The sequence below is a fragment of the Ahaetulla prasina genome, chromosome 8, assembly GCF_028640845.1.
Source record: "Ahaetulla prasina isolate Xishuangbanna chromosome 8, ASM2864084v1, whole genome shotgun sequence".
NCBI lineage: Eukaryota > Metazoa > Chordata > Lepidosauria > Squamata > Colubridae > Ahaetulla > Ahaetulla prasina.
The window spans coordinates 89,764,032-89,784,172 of record NC_080546.1 but is presented as its reverse complement, the minus strand read 5'-3'; the positions used below and the strand labels follow the sequence as shown (position 1 = coordinate 89,784,172).

The following is a 20,141-nucleotide window of genomic DNA, read 5'->3' as shown; positions in this document are numbered from 1 at the left end:
GTTTTGCCCTTTACAGCTCAGCGATGCTGGCCCCACCGATGCTAATGTATCCATCAACCACCGCTCCGCAAAAGCCATTTTAAAAAGTGCGGTACGTGACTTTTTCAGCCGGGCACCCCTATGTTAGTAAAAGGAATGGGAAGCCCAAGGTCTTTCAGAAGCAAATCTGCAAAGTGCTATATAGCTATATAAAGCTTAGTCCCTGCATATATATATATACACAATACAAACAATATATATATGTTTGTTTGTTTTCTGAGGTTTTCGCGGGTGTTTGTATGTAGGTCTTTGCTTATTCGGGTTTTCTCCCACGTAAAATTGGAAGTGTCTTGGCAACGTTTCAACGAAGTCTCATGCGTCATCTTCAGGCTGGTGTTTACAGCTTTGTGCTTCTAGGAGCATTGCTGAAGCCTGAAGCTTTGCTGGCTGAGGGACTCTGGGAGTTGAAGTCCACAAGTCTTAAAGGGACCAAGGTTGGAGACTCCTGCCTTACAGGGATGAAAATACTCACTTGCCTTTCCAGGTCCTTTCAGTGGCAGGACAGGGGCTGCCAACACAAACAGACCCACAAGCTGAAAGGAAAGGAGAGGCGCATTTTGGATTTTAAAGACTAGAAGTCTTCCCTGACCGCTTGAAAATATATTCTGATGCTTCCACGCAACATCTATAGATTGGGCTTCAAATCTGTGTTTGAGGAATCTCCCCGAGAGGCTGAACTGCAGCAGTCCAGCGGAGCGATGCTTAGGGTACAAACGCCAGGAGTTTCTTGGGGATCAACACAACATCCATCTTTATTATTCCAAGGTGTCGCAGATTGGCATTTTTTAAAGAATCCCGGTTTCGGAAGAGAGGCCGAAGTCAGAGGGCATTTGGGTAAGCAGAAAGAAATATTGTACCAAGGGTAATAAAAAGATACGGCTGGAGAAAGGGCGAAGGGTTTCCATTTCAAAAGCATTTAAATAAATCAGGAGGACACTGTTAAAATGTTTAGCCCGATTGTTCATGTTCGGAACAAACATGCCAAGTGAATTTTGGTGTTGAGTGGTATGGTTTAATCGACTTGCATTTATTCACCGAAGGAATACTGATTCAAATGTACCGCATAGGGAAGGTATTTGGAATGCAAAGCCCAAGGAGTTATCAAACCGTAGTTTGTTAACGACACAATCCAGACGGAACAGCCTGACATAGTTTCTTGGTTTGAAGACAACAATTTTTGCCTTCGGGATTACTGAGATCACGACCACATAAACCGTATTGTACGACACAGACTGAGGCTCGCCTAAAGATGAAATGGTGGCTAAGGTGAGAGGCCTTCATCATCCACAAAATACAGAAACATCGGCTTGAGAAAAGAAAAACAGACATCTTTAAAAAAAAAAAAGAAAGAAAACAACCCATATAGATAACACTCCACAAAACAGATTCTTAGAAGGAACCATTTCTATACAACCTTGACTGAGATCCTGTATTTATATAAATCGCCAGCAGAAATTCCAGCTGCTCAGAATGTTCATTAGAGAGGGAGGGAGGGAGGGAGGAAGAGAGAGAGACGCAGGCGGGGTTTCCAGGGTGGGCTACGCAACTGTGGGCGCCAGTCTGCTTATAAAAGAAATGCTGCTGACGCAGAGCCTTCGCAGGAACAGAGGGCATGATGGTTTCATTACGAGATGCTCAACCACGATCCTCAGTTCCGTGAAGAGGGTCCTGAAAAGAGAAATAGATTTCATGTTTATGCCATTGCGACCATTATCACTTCTCAACTGGCTGGGGAGGGGGGGAGGGAAGGGTGAGAAGGAATGCAGGTTCCAAACTTTAAGGAAGAGAGCCGCGAGAGCCAAGGACACGCCTGTAGGTGTCAGCCAAAAACAGAGACTCTTTCTCATAACAATACAATGACACTCCATTGGACAATGTGACCTGCACTAATAGGAGGGAGGGGGAATTCTCTGTTGTAACAATGTGGGATTGCGCGGGAATGAACTAGGGCTGCTTTTGCCTTCAACAGTGCCAAAATGATGTACTCAATAAAGTTTTGCATTGAGAGGTTGGCAGATCTCGAATGTGCCTGCTTTATTTGGGATCGTCTGTCAGGATGTTGACAAACAGATTTTCAAGTTCGCATGAAACAGCAGCTCTGCCATCTCTGCTACAGATAGATCTCGACTTACAACAGTTCACTTAGTGACCGTTCAAGGCCACATCGCTGAAAAAGCGACTTATGACGGTTTTTCACGCTTAGAAACCCTTGCAGCATCCCCGGGCTCACACAAAAAAAATTCAAATGCTTGGCAAAGTGATTCATCGTTATGACCGTTGCAGTGTCCTGGGATCATGTGATCCCCTTTTGCAAAGTCAATAGGGAAGTCAGATTCATTTAACAATCATGTCGCTAACAAAATAGAATAGAATAGAATGGAATGGAATGGAATGGAATGGAATAGAATAGCTTTGTCACTTTGAATGTACACTAATTGGCACATATTAAAATGACATTTCGTTGCATACAGCCACAGTGAGTCATTTAACAAGAGTGGCCAGATAGGTCGTAAAATGAAGCAACATTCATTTAACAACTGTCTCGCTTAGCAAATAAATTTTACATCATAAATTTTGGGCTCAACTGTGGTTGTAAGTCGAGGACTACCGGTAATTCACACTAAATTTAATTACTGGTGTCAGGCTATGTTGTCAATCATGTGCAGGAATGGATTTTCAAGAGTAGCCTATCCTCCATTCTAATAGGAAATCAAGACCATAAATGCAAGCAGAATTGAAGTCAGAATAAGGCAGATGGTAACACAATGTTCAAAACAATCTAAGAGGGAAAGGCAATTAAAAATTAAAAGGCTTAAGCAAACTCAACTGCCAAGGCACATTCAGGAACAAAGATTTAAAGGAAGAGAGGAGAATGAAGGAGTTTGAAGATGGAACAAGGCAGATGGAAGAACAAAACACTAAATTTGAGTATCATCATGAACATCAATCTTTGTTACCGCTGTTGATCAGCACAAAGCAAATCACAAAGCAAAAATAACAGGGGTGAAATCCAGCAGGTTCTGACAGGTTCTGGAGAACCGGTAGCGGAAATTTTGAGTAGTTCAGAGAACCGGCAAATACCACCTCTGGCTGGCCCCAGAATGGGAAGGGAATGGAGATTTGGCAGTATCCTTTCCCCAGGAGTGGGGAGGGAATGGGGATTTTGCAGTATCCTTCCCCTGGAGTGGGGGGGGAATGGAGATTTTGCAGTATCCTTCCCCTGCCATGCCCACCAAGCCACACCACGCCACGCCCACAGAACCGGTAGTCAAAAAATTTGGATTTCACCACTGAAATGTAACTTATAGATCCACGGTACTTTTAACTAGAAAGAATATTAGAAAATGCCAAGAGGAACGAGTCAGAATAATACAAGACAAACTTTAAAAATGAAGCTAAGAAAAATAGGCACCAGTAAGTGCCACTAAACAGAAAAAAGCAGAAAAACCAACCAAAACAGGTTTTAAGAATTGTCGACTTTAATTACAGAAAATTCTCTAACGCTGTTATTCTCAACCTATTTTTGCTCAGCCCTCCCAACCAACCCTCATTTCCTTCTGGGATACTCAGCCCCTTTGTTGTAAGGTAGAAAAAAAAATAGACTTGGCTGTTTATTACTCTAAACCAGGGGTCAACTTTAAAACTTGTGGACGCTGAGGAACTCTGGGAGTTGAAGTCCACAAGTCTTAAAGTTGCCAAGGTTGGAGACCTTTGCTCTAAACTGTATCATTAATACAACCGTCTTTATGTTACAAACTCAAGAGTTATTTGTGGTAGCTAACGAAAAACGATTAAGCAGACGGAAGCGTGTGGCAGCAAACAAAATTCTGAAAAGATGCAAAATCGTCTCACAGCAGCAACATAAAATCTCCTAGAAATATTGCAAAGCCCCCTCCTGAGGAAGCCAGAGACCCCAGTCAAGACAACTAAGAAATTCAGCAAGCGTTGTGGTTCGCCAGCAGCTTGCGGAGCTGGCAACGGAGTCGGACAGTGACGAGGTTGAGGAAGAACATGGGCCAGTCCTGGAGTCGGGAAGGCCCGGATGAGGTCTCTGCATCGGAGGCAGAGGTGGGGCCAGGGCCATCGGGGAGTGATGTGCAGATTCCAGAACCTCCAGAGGCTGACAGAAGTGAGGCAGAGGTACAGGAGGAGCCTGTTCCTAATGCACGCATGAGAAGAGCTGCCAGAAGGCAAGAGCAGCTCAAGCAAAGAGGACGACTCAGGAGTAGGGCCAGGAGATGATTGGCCCCTCCCATAAGGTTTAAAAGACCAGCAACGACGTTTGGGCTCTTTCTTGGAAAACAACATTGACAGCCTTGCTCCTTGTCTTGCTGCATTTATTTCTTGTCGGCGTCTTCTGCTTTTGAACTTTTGCCAAGAAAAGCCTTTGGCAGTTTGCCTAATTAGACCAAGGTTGGTGATAAGACTGAAGAATTGTGTTATGAAGCATTTGCTTTGATTTAGTTTGGACGACGCTGAGAATGAGTTAATTCTCAGCTGTTCTAATAATGTCTGTTTGTTTTTGAACTGATTGCGTTTAATACTACCTACCTGGGCCTGGGTCACAACAGCAAGAATGTACAAAAAGTACAAAATGCACCCCAAATTTCATCTAACGACAGGAGTATATTTCTGTTAAGGTCGACCTTAAGTTCTAAAATACATGACTTTCAGAGATTTTCTTCCCACAATTTGGGAGGCGTTTGGGAAGTAACACTCCAGGCAGAGAAGGTGAAAGCATTGTGTAAAAAATAAAAAAAAATAAATGGAATTGTAGCTATGAAAGAGAAATTGAGAGAACCCCCAGCAGCTCTCTGCTTAAGCATTCCCACAATAATTTTGCGCCTGCGTAATCTGCCCTGGCTTCTTACCGGCAGTAAGGATTTCTGCGAGAAGAGTAACGGAGTGTGAGAAATCTGTAGTAAATGAAAGGCTGCAACAGGCTTCCTTGACCGCTGAAAAGGACAAAAGACAGAAGGGCGGTGGGTTAATAAAAACAACAAAAAGCAGTTTATTTTCTTAATCAAGATAGGATTTATATTAGAAAGGTAGTCCCTGACTTACAACCGTTCGTTTAGTGGCCGATCAAAGTCACGGCGGCGCTGAAAGAAGTAATTTATGACCGTTTTCAACCTTTCCCGCATCCCTATGCTTACGTGATCAAAATGTGAATGCTGAGAAACTGGCATGTACTTACGACGGTTGCAGTGTCCTAACGGCCCCCTTGATCCCCCTTTTGAGCTCTTCTGACCAGCGAAGTCCCCGGGGAAGTTGGATGCGCGTAACATGTTAACAACTATGTTAACATGTTAGTAACGCGTGTTAATAACTATGTAGCGGCACGGATTCGCTGCACAGCGGTGGCAGAGAAAGGTCGTAAAAGGGGCCAAAACTCACTTCGCCACTGTCTCACTTAGCAACGGAAATGCTGGGCTCAACGGCGGGTCGTACGTCGAGGACTTACCTGTAGGCCACATTTTGAATGAATTTGAATTTTATAGGTCAATATTTTGTTGTAGATATACATCCAAATAGATCGATAGCTCATGATGTTAACATTGCCAAAAATAGTGGCGATATAAAAATAAAAACAACCAAGAAAGCTTGAAAAGATGACAAAGGATATGAGGAGGAGGAGGAGAAGCACTGCCTGTCCAGTTTCACTCGGGAACAGACGCCGCTGTGTTCAAGGCAGCTTTATTTTCTACGCAGGCTTGTCTGAAAGCAATCCCCTTATTTAAAAATCAGCCTCAATGAGTTTAATTGGGCTTATTTCCAAGAAACTATGTCTAGGGCAGCCCCTGGCAATATGGTGCCATATGTCAGCCTGACTATAAATGCATTATCCACCACCAGCCCAGATAATGACCTTAATTGTGACAAACGAATATTCCGAAGCAAAAAACGAAAACAAAAAAAAAACTCCCGAAGACAGTTGGCTGCACCTCTTCAAAGTTTTGTCCCCGTATAAAGAAGTATCTTTTACCGTCTGAATCCCGTTTAAGATACCAAAGTAATAAACAATACATTTTATTCCACCTTTCCCAATGTTTTTTTTTTTTTAAATTTACATTTATATCCCGCCCTTCTCCGAAGACTCAGGGCGGCTTACAGTGTGTAAGGCAATAGTCTCATTCTATTTGTATATTTATATACAAAGTCAACTTATTGCCCCCCCCAACAATCTGGGTCCTCATTTTACCTACCTTATAAAGGATGGAAGGCTGAGTCAACCTTGGGCCTGGTGGGATTCGAGCCTGCAGTAATTGCAGGCAGCTGTGTTTTAATAACAGGCTATCTTACAGCCTGAGCCACCACGGCCCTGTTGAAGAGCGATTTAGAACACCAATAATCTGTCTCTTCATGGATGTATAGAGAGGACTGCAAACAACACGATATTAATTCACAACAATAACAAGGTAAAGGTGCCCCTCATCCATACGTGGTAGTCGTTCCTGACTCTAGGGGGCAGTGCTCATCTCCGTTTCAAAGCCGAAGAGCCAGCCCTGTCTGAAGACGTCTCCGTGGTCATGTGGCCGGCATGACTCAATGACAAAGGCGCCCGGAACGCTGTTCCCTTCCCACCAAAGGTGGTCCCTATTTTTTCTACTTGCATTTTTTTACCTGCTTTCGAACTGCTAGGTTGGCAGAAGCTGGGACAAGTCACGGGAGCTCACCCTGTTACGTGGCACCAGGGATTCAAACCAATGAACTGCCGACCTTTCGATCGACAAGCTCAGCATCTTAGCCACTGAGTCCCTTACAACAATAATAGTTTTACATTAATTAAGAAGTCCAGGTAGTCCTCAACTTATTGACAAGTTTAATAACATTTCAAACTTATAACGGCCTCAGAGACTTATGACCCATCCTGGGAAGTTGCAATCATCACATCACATCCTGGAGTCACATGATCTTGATTTCTGACCTTCCCGGATGGCTTCCGACAAATCAATTGGGGAAGCTATATTCACTTAATGACCATGTGATTCACTTAACAACCTGTGATTCATTTAACAACCACTGCAGACGGTTGTACAATCGGGTCTGGACACGTAAGTCACTTAAGGACCACACTGCTTAGTAAGCAAAATGTCCAGTCCCAATTGTGGTCGTAAGTCAAGGACTACCTGTAATTAGTCCTCGACTTATGACCACAACCGAACCCAAAATTCCTGCTGCCAAGCGAGGTAGTTGCTAAGTGAGTTTTGCCCCATTTTACGACCTTTCTTGCCAGAGTGGTTTAAGTGAATCACAGCAGTTGTTAAGTGAATCACAGCGGTTGTTAAGTGAATCTGGCTTTCCCACTGACTTCGCTTGGCTCGGAAGGTCGCAAAAGGGGATCCCATGACCTTGGGACACTGCAACGGTCGTAAATATGAGGCAGTCACCCAGCATCTGAATTTTGATCACGCAACCATGGAGACGCCGCAAAGGTCGTAACTGCGAAGAACAGTCCTGTTAACTTCTTTCAGTGCCGTTGTAACTTTGAACGGTCACTAAACGAACTGTTGTAAATCGAGGATTACCTGTATAATCTTCTATATGCATACGTTTAAGCAACACCCAGCTATTTACAATAATATTCTGCATACAGACCTACCTCCCCCTTTTTTAAAATTTTTAAAAATTTTTTAGTAAATTTTATAGGGAAATATTTTATCTAAAGTAGCCATATTGAATAGGTTTTTTAAGGGTTGTTTTTAGCTTTGTATGTGTTGTTTTTTCCTGTATTTTATCCTGGCTGTACACCGCCCTGAGTCCTTCGGGAGAAGGGCGGTCTATAAATTAAAATATTCTATATTCTATTCTATTCTCCCCTAAGGACCCACAGACCTAGAATTAACTTAAACCACCGTCAATACTTATTATATAGCTTATATCCTGCTTTTCTTACAGGGTACTTGAAAGCAGAAGATATAGCATTGAGACACTGCAGGAATAAAAAAGAAAATAAGATGCTTGGAACAAAAATCAGTTTTGGTTTAGTTAGTCTTAGGACTTGAACATCAAATTCATCTAAAAATTAAGTCAACACAGATCTGCCACTCAGTTGGGAAATAATTCCAGAGCAGATATTCTACACAACTTTAAAGTTCTCATGGCAATCATAAAACCTTGAATAAATCACTATCCTCGGCCTTTATCTTCACCCAGTAAATCAGGTTTCTTTGAGAGACAGGAAATACTGCATTCCAAACTCAGGTGCAGTTGCGATCGGTGGAGATATATATATATATATATGAAGGACTACAAAGGACACATACCTGAAAAGCATAAACACGGTAGCCGGCATCAAGAAGATTTCGTTGCAGGCGATAAATTTTAAGATGTTTTGCTGATTAGCGTTTAACTTGTCCAACAGATTTCTTAGAAATGGAAGGCTATTTGACCCCCGTGCCTTTAAAAAGAAGGGAGAAAAACCAATAAATATCCCTGTAAATTACGGTACTTGCTCTGGATTACGCTAATTTACCAAGGAAAAATAAAAACTCCGTAGATATAATCAGAGAACAGGAAGATAAACAATTTTATAAAGTATGGGACTTATTTGATCAATGGTTAGAAGGGAAATTATGATAAAGAAATGTGTAGTTTTTAATAGGTTAAAAATTATTAAACAATATAATTCTTTTAAAATGATGGCTAAAATAGGGTAATAAGATAAAACATTGTTCCAGAAGGATTATTAGAGATTGATTAGCCAAAATATTTGATTACAATTTGATGATAAAATGGAGGAATAAACAAAATATTGATAGGTAATTCTTGTTTGCACAAAAATGTAATACACGCCCCCCCCGACACATTGTATTTGGAATTTGAATGGGTGATGCTTTTTTGTTTGTACGTTTTTAAAAAAATAAAAAAAACTTTAAAAAAAAAGATATTTTCAACTCTTAAAAGATTCATAAACCATGAAAGGCACTAATTAGTCCTCTAAGATCTAAACCAGCTTTCCAAATGTGTTAGTCCTTGGAAATCTAAAGAGTTAACTCTGAATACCACTAAAAAAAAAGTCTCTTTAAAGTATGGAAAGCGCGTTTCGTAGCCCCAGGAGGACAAAAGTATCACCAGCATGTGCTTTATCCATTCCATGAGAACGTATAGTCCTCGATTTACGACAATTGAGCCCAACGTTTGCGTTGGTAAGTGAAACATTTCTTAAGTGAACTTTGCCCCCATTTTACAACCCCTGTTGCTATGTGAACCACGGCAATCGTTACATTAGAAACACAGTTGTTAAGTGAATCGGTGCTTGTCACAAAAGGGAAGGAGGATCACATGACCTCCCGGGGGGTCACTGCAACCGTCATAAATACAAGTCAGTTGCCAAGCCTCAGAATTTTGGTCACGTGACCCATCGGGATGCTACAACGGTCATTAAGTGTGAAAAACGGTCATGTGTCCCTTTTTTCAGTGCTGCTGTAACTTTGAACGGTCACTAAGTGAACTTAGTTGTAAATCGAGGACTTCCTGCATGTGTCCCTACAGTTGCCTGCTGGTTATTTCAGAGTTCCGTGGCCATCGGCAAAGGAAGTGTTGTGCCTCGCCCGCCCCCCTCTCCGTAGCCGGGCCCCTCCCATCTCCTGCTATCTCAGCCAGAGACTGATAGTGCAGACGAAGGGCCTGGCATGCCTCCAGCCCCCAGTCCTGGCACCATGCCCAGACAGACTGAGCAAACAATCTCCCTCCTATAGCATGTGAGCATGATGAGCATGAAGCCAGCCACGAGCTAGAATTGCTGGCAGCTGAGGACGAAAAGACACAGTGGACAGATCCCCGCTTCCGGAGAATGGAGAGGCGACGTCAGCAAAAGGAAGGGAGAGACAGGCCTGGATAAGTGCTGAGTCATGGAGCCACACCCCATGGCCTATATAAAGGATCTGCTTTTTGGCATTCCTTGAGTCAGGCAAAGTCTCATCTGGTTGCTGAAGTCACACCTTGGATTCCTGCCTGCCCTGAGAACTCTGACAGGAATTTGGCAAAGCTGCAGAGCCTTCGTGGCCACGCTTGATACAGACTTTCCAGACCCGGCCGTCAGAGGAGGAGTGGGACACGACAGGAAGGGGATATATTTTAAGATGTTTTGCTGATTAGCGTTTAACTTGTCCAACTTGTCCAAGCAATATATTATTTCTCTAATAATTCTCTAATCTTCTAAAGAGAGGAAAACGCAGGGCTGTTTTCGTCTTTTACATGGAAGCTGGGACATGACCACTGAAGTAAAAACAAGGATAGAGAAAGCTCAAACAGCATTCTTCAAAATGAAAAAATGGTCTTCCGCAGTCACGACATAAGCCTAAGATTGAAAATCAGGCTTGTCCGATGCTACATCTTTTCTATCCTGCTCTACGGAGTGTTCTGTACGGAAAGCCACTTGAAGGGACTAGACCAGTGGTTCTCAACCTTTATATTGCTGCGACCCCTTTAATACAATTCCCCATGATGTGGCGACCCCAACTGTAAAATTATTTTCATTTTGAATTTATCGCGCCTGAAGCCGTATTGGCTAGCGATCTGAACTGCTTGCGATTGCCTTGAGGACGGAGGCATTAAAGCGGAGACTCCTCCCCTGTCAAGTTTATGGCGCCTGAAGCCAGATTAGGCTAGCGATTGGGAGTGATTGCAGCTGGCTTGAGAGGGAGACATCAGAGCAAAGATTTCTCTCTTTTTTAATTCAACGCGCCTGAAGCCGAATTCGTCTAGCGATTTGAAGAGCCTGCAGCTGGCTTTGTGGAGTCAACCATTGGAGCGCGATTCTTCGACTCGCAAGTATACTTCCCATATTTCCGATGGTCTTAGGCGACCCCTGGCAAATCGTCATTCGACCCCCAATGGGGTCGCGACCCACAGGTTGAGAACCGCTGGACTAGAAGCATTTGAAATGGGGATTGAGAGGCGGCTGTTACGTACAAGTTGGGTTGGCAAAATCAGAAAGGAGGAAGGGCTAAGCCGCCTGGGAAAGCCAAGGGAAATCATCAAAACCATTAAAAAAAAGAGAGCAAAAGTTCGAATATTTTGGACATGTGATGCGACACCTGGAAAAATACGAACATCCTTCACTTAATCCCCCCAAGGAAAGATTGAAGAGAAACAAGGTCCAGGCAGAAGAACATTGTGGCTTCAAAATCTAAGGGGCTGGATTGGACAAAACTCAACAGCACTTTTTCAGGCGGCTGTTGATAAAAATAGGATGGCCAGCTTGATCGCCAACGTCCAATGACAGATCTGGCACAAGAAGAATGGCCTTCTTAATGGTCCAAGAAGAAAACCCAATATAATAGTGTTTTTTTTTTCCAACTTTGGGAATGTTTTAAGAAGTCCACGCAACTTAAAACATTCCCAAGGTTGAGAAGAATTGCTCTCTAACCAATCCAGATCTCAGAGCAGAAAAACAGATCAGATGTCCAAAAAGATCATACTTACATCGAGAACTTTCTTCGTGTAGGTCACAGCATGAAGCAGCGAAAACAACAGGACGGGGAAAATGCTCACTGAAGTCAAAGTTAAGGGCACAACGTTACAATTAAAGAGTTGACAAGTTTTAAAAACCCTGGAATTGGGGAATGGTAAACCATGGTAATGTTGCTAAGGAAAGAATATTGTTTACGTAGTGGCCAGGATTCAGGTTAGCCTTGATAACTGATCATCGAACATACCGTATTTTTCGGAGTATAAGATGCACCTTAGTTTTTGGGGAGGAAAATTAAAAAAAAGCAGATTGGCAGGTGGATTGGCCTCCTAGAATACCAGCTGTTCCCAGAGGTGAATTTTAGCAACAGGTTCCTTGGTTGTGAGCTCTGTGCCTTGCTTTTTTTTTTTTTTTGCTTGCTTTTTTTTTTGCTTCTGAAAGTCTCCGAAACAGAGCTTCAGAAAAAAAGCTTCTGAAGCTCTATTTGGAGGCTTTTTTTCTGAAGCTCTGTTTGGAGGCTTTTTTTCTGAAGCTTTGTTTCTGATGCTTTTTTTCAGCCTCTGAAACCTCAGTTTGAGAAGCTGGGCGATTTTCACCCTCCTTTTTGGGGGGAAAATGTGCGCCTTATACTCCGAAAATACGACAATTAAGAATTCATTGCATTGTTATCTTTCTAAGCCGCCTGGTCACTGAAAGTGATGTGGGCAGCCGTTTTAATTAATTAATCAATTAAATACCACAAGGCTTCTTCAAAGGGCTCACGACACTATGCAGGTAGTCCTCGACTTACAACCACAGTTGAGCCCCTAATTTTTGTTGCTGAGCGACGTTTTTGTTAAGTGGATTTTTAGCCCATTTTACGACCTTTCCTGCCGTCATTGTTAAGCAAATCACTGCAGTTGTTAAAGTTAGTAACCCGGTTGCTAAGTGAATCTGGCTTCCCAGAATCTTGATTAAGAAAATAAACTGTTGTTTTTTAACCCACCATCCTTATTTCTTTTGTCCTTTTCAGCGGCCAAGGAAGCTTCCTTGCAGCCTTTTATTTACTACGGATTTCTTACATTCCGTTACTCTTCTTGCAGAAATCCTTACTGCCGGTAAAAAGCCAGTGAAGATTACTGTAAAATTAGTGATTTCTCCTTTTTTTTTTTTCTCAACGTTCCTATAAAATCCTGCAGCTTTATTGGCTCCAAGATAGGGACTTTAAATCTAGCTTGCCTTTCAGCTCAGTCCAGCCCCACAACAAATGTGCAGATCTCACTTTTGGGCTCCCCAGACATACCAATAAATTAGTAAATGTGAAGGTCTCCCTTGCACATAAGTGCTAGTCGTTGCCGACTCTAGGGGGCAGTGCTCATCTCTGTTTCAAAGCCCAAGAGCCAGCATTGTCCGAAGACGTTTCCGTGGTCATGTGGCCGGCATGACTCAACGCCAAAGGAGCACGGAACGCTGTTCCCTTCCCACCAAAGGTGGTCCCTATTTTTCTACTTGCATTTTTTACCTGCTTTCAAACTGTTAGGTTGGCAGAAGCTGGGACAAGTAATGGGAGCTCACCCCATTAGGCAGCATTAGGGCTTCGAACCGCTGACCTGCCGACTTTTCGATCGACTTAACCACTAAGCCACTGCGTCCCTACCAATAAATTACCCTTCTTCAAAAGAAAAGGATACTTGTGACAGGGTAGGAATTAACGAAGATGAGAGAATAGAGAAGGTAGTGACAACTGTCCTCCAACAAGGCTTGAGATAAGAACGCCCGGCTTAGCTGGAAATGTGGCAGCCGTTGGTGGAGACGCAGGGCGCTGGTGAGTGCATTCGCCAGCAAAGCCCTCTGGTAAAAGCTCGCTGCTTCATGCAACCTGGGAATTATCCAAGGAGAAGTTACCATACAAACCAGCCACTGCTCCAAGTCATCCTCCCAGGAGCATTGAATTGCATCACCGACACCGCGGTGTTGAAATCTGCCCTGCTCAACCGGCAAGCCCAGGCATTTTTTTTCTTCTTTCCGTGTAAGACAAATGGCTCCACTTCTGGGAAGCTTCGTGGCGTTCCGGCACATTAAAAGAATAAAATAAATGTTAAGATAGGTTAGCAATATTTTACGAGTTTTAAACGACTCCACTGACTGTTGTACGGACAAAAATGGAAGGACAGTTCGATTCCTACCCTGGATGAATGGTTGCAGATATTGATGGGACTTGGCTGAAACGGCAAAATTGACCGCTTTGATTAAAGAAAAGAATATTAGTACTTTTCGTTTCGACATGGAACCGCTTCTGAACTTCGTGCTTGATGTGGAAAAGAATGAAAATCTGACTTTCTTTTTTTTTTTAACCAAATTAGACTGATAGGTCTTTATAGAAATTCATATTATTTGTTCATATAATTGTTAAACTTATATAATTGTTCATATTATTATGAAAAAGCAAAAAATTGTGATTTGATATTAATGCCTTTTTTTACTATAACAAAGAGAGTTGGAAGTCAATGTTTCTTTTACTTATCTTCCTCACTTCTCTTTCCCCTCTCCACCTCCTATTGCTTTTCTACTTACTTCATATTTTGTATTTTATAATACTCTATAACTCAATAAAAATGTGAACAAAAAAAAGAGTTTTAAATGAGGGGAAGTGTTGAAATCTGAAAGTTTTGCCTCCGCTGACTCACACAGAATTGGTTATTTAAGTTGTCCAGGCCAAATTAAAGGACTAAAATCAGACGCAGCAATGTTTTTAAAAACGTTGATCACAAGCAAAGCATATTCTACTGACCAACTGGTAATTTAAATCCAATATGTGATCTTTACCACGGAAATCAATGGAACATCAAACTGCTAACCCCTGATTGGACCACAATATATTTGCCTCCGTTTGTGACAATATAACATAAAACATCTTAAAAATTATTGATACTTTGTGTTGTGTCCCTAAAATTGATACTATGTTATTCTGAATTTATACTGTGTTATCTCACTAAAATTGATACTATGCTACCGTAAATTTATACAGTGCTGTGCCCCTAAAATCTATATTATGCAACCTAAATTTATACGGTGTTGTCTCCCTAAAATTTATACTATGCTATCCTAAATTTATACAGTGTTGTCTCTCTAAAATCTATAACATACAACCTAAATTTATATGGTGCTGTGCCCCTAAAATGTATACTACGCTACCTAAAGACAAAGAGCATGATTTTTAAAGAAAATATTATACATACCCTAGAAGAGGAAGGACAAATAAAGCTGAACAATAAATTGTGAATATCCGAGAAAGCCACATTGCCGTGTCCAACTTGTTACTCATCAGAAATTGCTGGAACAAAAGAAAAAAAGTTCCTGACATTAAATCCACAAATATTCAGCCGTTTTATATATAGACAGCAGACAACAATTCCTTTTTTTACAAGCAGTCCTCGTCTTACAACCGTTAATTTAGTGACCCTTTGAAGATACATCACCACTGAAAAAGGTGACTTAAGACCGTTTTTCACACTTACGACCGTTGCAGCGTCCCTGGGGTCACATGATTAAAATGTGGACGCCAACTGATTCATATTTATGACAGTCACACGCCATCCCTTTTTGCAACCTTCTGATGGGGAAGAAGCCAGGTTCACTTAACGACCGGGTTCCTAACATATCATCTGCGGTGATTCACTTAGCAACCGTGGCATGGAAGGTAGCAAAATGGGGCAAAACTCACTTAACCACTGTCTCACTCACGTAGCAACCAAAATTCGGGGCTCAATTGTGGTCCTAAATTGAGGATTATCTGTATTGGGTGGGGGGAAATCAGTGCTCTTCCCTTAGTACCGTCCACGAAAGCGCCCGGCTAAATCCTGGGATGGGAGACCACGCGGAGATCTCTAGGTTGGTTTATCAATCGGGATGGGAGACCACGCGGAAATTTCCCAGTTGCTTTATTAATCCAGGGATGGGAGACCACACCAAAATCAACAGGTTGATTAAACTGGGATGGGACACCACGTGGACATCCACGGGTCACTTTCTTAATCCATTGATGGTAGACCACGCAGAAATCCACAGATTGATGGATCCAGGGATGGGAGACCACAGGGAAACCGACGGGTCACTTTATTAATTCAGGGATGGGAGACCACACAGAAATCCACGGATCAATAAATCCAATGATGGGAGACCACGCGGAAATCCACGAGTCGCTTTGTTAATCCAGGGAGGGGAGACCACACGGAAATCCACCGGTTAATGAATCCGGGGATGGGAGACCATGCAGAAATCCACGGGTTGCTTTATTAATCCAGGGAGGGGAGACCACATGGAAATCCACCGGTTGATTAATCCGGAGATGGGAGACCATGCGGAAATTCATGGATTGATTAATCTGTGGATGGGAGACCACGGGGAAATCCACAGGTCGCTTTATTAATCCAAGGAGGGGAGACCACAGGGCAATCCACGGATTGATGAATCCAGGGATGGGAGACCACAGGGAAATATACAGGTTGCTTTATTAATCCAGGGAGGGAAGACCACAGGGAAATCCACTGGTTGATTAATCCGGGGACGGGAGACCACACAGAAATCCACAGATTGATTAATTTGGGGATGGGAGACCACACAGAAATCCACAGATTGATGAATCCAGGGATGGGAGACCACAGGGAAATCCACAGGTCACTTTATTAATCCAGGGATGGGAGACCACACAGAAATCCACAGATTGATGAATCCAGGGATGGGAGACCACAGGGAAATCCACGGGTCACTTTATTAATCCAGGGATGGGAGACCACGTGGAAATCCACCGGTTGATTAATCCAGGGATGGGAGACCATGCAGAAATCCATGGATTGATTAATCTGGGGATGGGAGACCACAGGGAAATATACGGGTCGCTTTATTAATCCAGGGATGGGAGACCACAGGGCAATCCACAGATTGATGAATCCAGGGATGGGAGACCACAGGGAAATATACAGGTTGCTTTATTAATCCAGGGAGGGGAGACCACAGGGAAATCCACAGGTTGATTAATTTGGGGATGGGAGACCACACAGAAATCCACAGATTGATGAATCCAGGGATGGGAGACCACAGGGAAATCCACAGGTCACTTTATTAATCCAGGGATGGGAGACCACAGGGAAATCCACCGGTTGATTAATCCGGAGATGGGAGACCATGCAGAAATCCACGGATTGATTAATCTGGGGATGGGAGACCACAGGGAAATATACGGGTCGCTTTATTAATCCAGGGATGGGAGACCACGTGGAAATCCACCGGTTGATTAATCCAGGGATGGGAGACCACGTGGAAATCCACCGGTTGATTAATCCGGGGATGGGAGACCACGTGGAAATCCACCGGTTGATTAATCCGGGGATGGGAGACCATGCGGAAATCCATGGATTGATTAATGTGGGGATGGGAGACCACAGGGAAATATACAGGTCGCTTTATTAATCCAGGGATGGGAGACCACGTGGAAATCCACCAGTTGATGAATCCGGGGATGGGAAACCATGCAGAAATCCAGAGATTGATAAATCTGGGGATGGGAGACCACACAGAAATCCACGGATTGATTAATCCAAGGATGGAAGACCACAGGGAAATCCACCGGTTGATGAATCCAGGGACGGGAGACCACGGGGAAATATACAGGTCGCTTTATTAATCCAGAGATGGGAGACCACAGGGAAATCCACCGGTTGATGAATCCGGGGATGGGCGACCATGCAGAAATCCAGAGATTGATTAATCTGGGGATGGGAGACCACAGGGAAATATACAGGTCGCTTTATTAATCCAGGGAGGGGAGACCACATGGAAATCCACCGGTTGATTAATCCAGAGACGGAAGACCACACAGAAATCCACGGATTGATTAATCCAGGGATGGGAGACCACAGGGAAATCCACGGGTCACTTTATTAATCCAGGGATGGGAGACCACAGGGAAATCCACCGGTTGATGAATCCGGGGATGGGAGACCATGCGAAAATCCTTGGATTGATTAATCTGGGGATGGGAGACCACAGGGAAATATACGGGTCGCTTTATTAATCCAGGGAGGGAAGACCACAGGGAAATCCACCGGTTGATTAATCCGGAGATGGGAGACCATGCAGAAATCCACGGATTGATTAATCTGGGGATGGGAGACCACACAGAAATCCACAGATTGATGAATCCAGGGATGGGAGACCACGGGGAAATCCACGGGTCGCTTTATTAACCCCCCACTCCCACGCGAGGCCGGGCGGCTGCTCTCTCAAACCTCCCCCCCCCTCCGCCCACGTACACGGGAGACCTGCCAATGAGGAGGGGAAGCCCCCCCCCACAACCCCCGCGCGCCGTGGACGATGGGACCTGTAGTCCGAAGGGGCCCGGCGCGGGTGGCGGGGGGGGAGGGGGAGGGGAAGGGCTCGCGCGGCCTCTCACCACCGCTCCGCCGCCGGCGCCGCCTTGCATGGGCCCGTTCTGCGCCGTGTCCGCCATGGCCGACGACGCCCGGCTTCGCTGGCTCGACGGAAGGGGGAGAAGCGCGCGAGGCCGACCGCGAACGAAGCCGGGCCGAAGCTGAGGGAGCGGAGAGAGAAAGCCGCTTCTGCGCAGGCGCGTGACCCCGACCCCCGCCGAGGGAGGGAGCGAGGGAGGGAGGGAAAAGGCGCCGCAATCTCGCCGCCTCACGCCTCCTAGCGCGCATGCGCCCGGCCGCCCCGTTTCCCCGCTTCAACCCGGCTGCCGGCGGGAGGCATGCCGGGCGATGTAGTTTCCTGAGACGGCGAGGGCCCGTGGCGTCGTTCTGTCGGTGGGCGGGGCTGCGCGGTGGGCGGGGCTTCCCCCTCTTAAGCCCCCCGCTGGCCAGATTCGCACGTGGTTTTGCAGATTTTTTTTTTTCACGTGTCTTTTTTTTTTTTTCCTTTTCCCCTCTAGCAGGGAATGAGTCCCCTCCAACCAGGGGATGGGCGGCATATACAATTAATGTTTGGATTAATTCCTTAATTGATTGATTCATTCATTCATTCAATCCGAACTCTGGAAAAATGCCTTGATCTGATTCAACAATTGTGTGAATGACACACACACATGTGACACACACACACACACACACAGATGCACCCAAACTGGGCGATCTTCTTGCACTCTCACAACCCTAACCTTACTAGTTAATTCAGGATTAAACAAACACAGGCAGTCCTCGATTTACGACGACCGCCGCCGGAGCCCAGAATTTATGTCGCTAAGCGAGACATTTGTCTGGTGAGCTTCGCCCCGTTTTACGACTTTCCTTGCTGCTGTTGTTAAGCGAGTCACCGCAGCGGTACAATTAGCACAGGGGCCCCCCAAGGCTGTGTGCTCTCCCCACTTCTCTCCTCTCTGTATACCAATGACTGCATCTCCAATGATCCATCTGTTAAGCTACTGAAGTTTGCAGATGACACAACAGTGATTGGTCTCATTCGAGACAATGACGAATCCGCATATAGACGAGAGGTCGAACGACTAGCCTTGTGGTGCAACCAAAACAATCTGGAACTGAACACACTCAAAACCGTAGAAATGGTGGTAGACTTTAGGAAAAACCCTTCCATACTTCCACCTCTCACAATACTTGACAACACAGTATCAACAGTAGAAACCTTCAAATTTCTGGGTTCTATCATATCGCAAGATCTCAAATGGACAGCTAACATCAAAAACATCATTAAAAAAGGACAACAAAGAATGTTCTTTCTGCGCCAACTCAGTAAGCTCAAACTGCCCAAGGAGCTGCTGATCCAATTCTACAGAGGAATTATTGAGTCTGTCATTTGCACCTCTATAACTGTCTGGTTCGGTTCTGCAACCCAACAAGAAAAACACAGACTTCAGAGGATAATTAGAACTGCAGAAAAAATAATTGCTACCAACCTGCCTTCCATTGAGGACCTGTATACTGCACGAATCAAGAAGAGGGCCGTGAAAATATTTACAGATCCCTCGCATCCTGGACATAAACTGTTTCAACTCCTACCCTCAAAACGACGCTATAGAGCACTGCACACCAGAACAACTAGACACAAGAACAGTTTTTTCCCGAAGGCCATCACTCTGCTAAACAAATAATTCCCTCAACACTGTCAAACTATTCACTGAATCTGCACTACTATTAATCTTTTCATCGTTCCCATCACCAATCTCTTTCCACTTATGACTGTATGACTATAACTTGTTGCTGGCAATCCTTATGATTTATATTGATATACTGACCATCAATTGTGTTGTAAATGTTGTACCTTGATGAACGTATCTTTTCTTTTATGTACACTGAGAGCATATGCACCAAGACAAATTCCTTGTGTGTCCAATCACACTTGGCCAATAAAATTATATTCTATTTTATTCTATTCTGTCTGTCTTGTCTAGATAGATTAAATAAACAGACAGACAGACAGACAGACAGACAGATAGATAGATAGATGATGGATGATAGATGATATAGATGATAGATAGATAGATAGATAGATAGATAGATAGATAGATAGATAGATAGATCCAGAATGTGGCTGCGCGGGTGATAGAGGGAGCCCCTCGTGGCTCCCATGTGACACCTCTCCTGCGCAGACTGCACTGGCTACCTGTGGCCTTTCGGGTGCGCTTCAAGGTTTTGGTAACTATCTTCAAAGCGCTCCATGGCATTGGGCCGGGTTACTT

The 20,141-nt window shown here is 44.1% G+C and overlaps 1 protein-coding gene across 1 annotated transcript; it reads right to left on the bottom strand.

Annotated features, from left to right (window-relative positions):
• Positions 1–773: 773 nt before the first annotated feature.
• Positions 774–18,073, bottom strand: TMEM33 (transmembrane protein 33). The gene is made up of 7 exons (XM_058193230.1): positions 17,886–18,073; positions 14,674–14,768; positions 13,126–13,313; positions 11,470–11,537; positions 8,307–8,440; positions 4,911–4,994; positions 774–1,707 (listed from the first exon to the last, which is right to left on the bottom strand). Exons 1-7 carry the CDS (start codon positions 17,940–17,942, stop codon positions 1,578–1,580), a joined length of 756 nt encoding a protein of 251 aa, XP_058049213.1. The 5' UTR covers positions 17,943–18,073; the 3' UTR covers positions 774–1,577.
• Between the last annotated feature and the right edge of the window lie 2,068 nt (positions 18,074–20,141).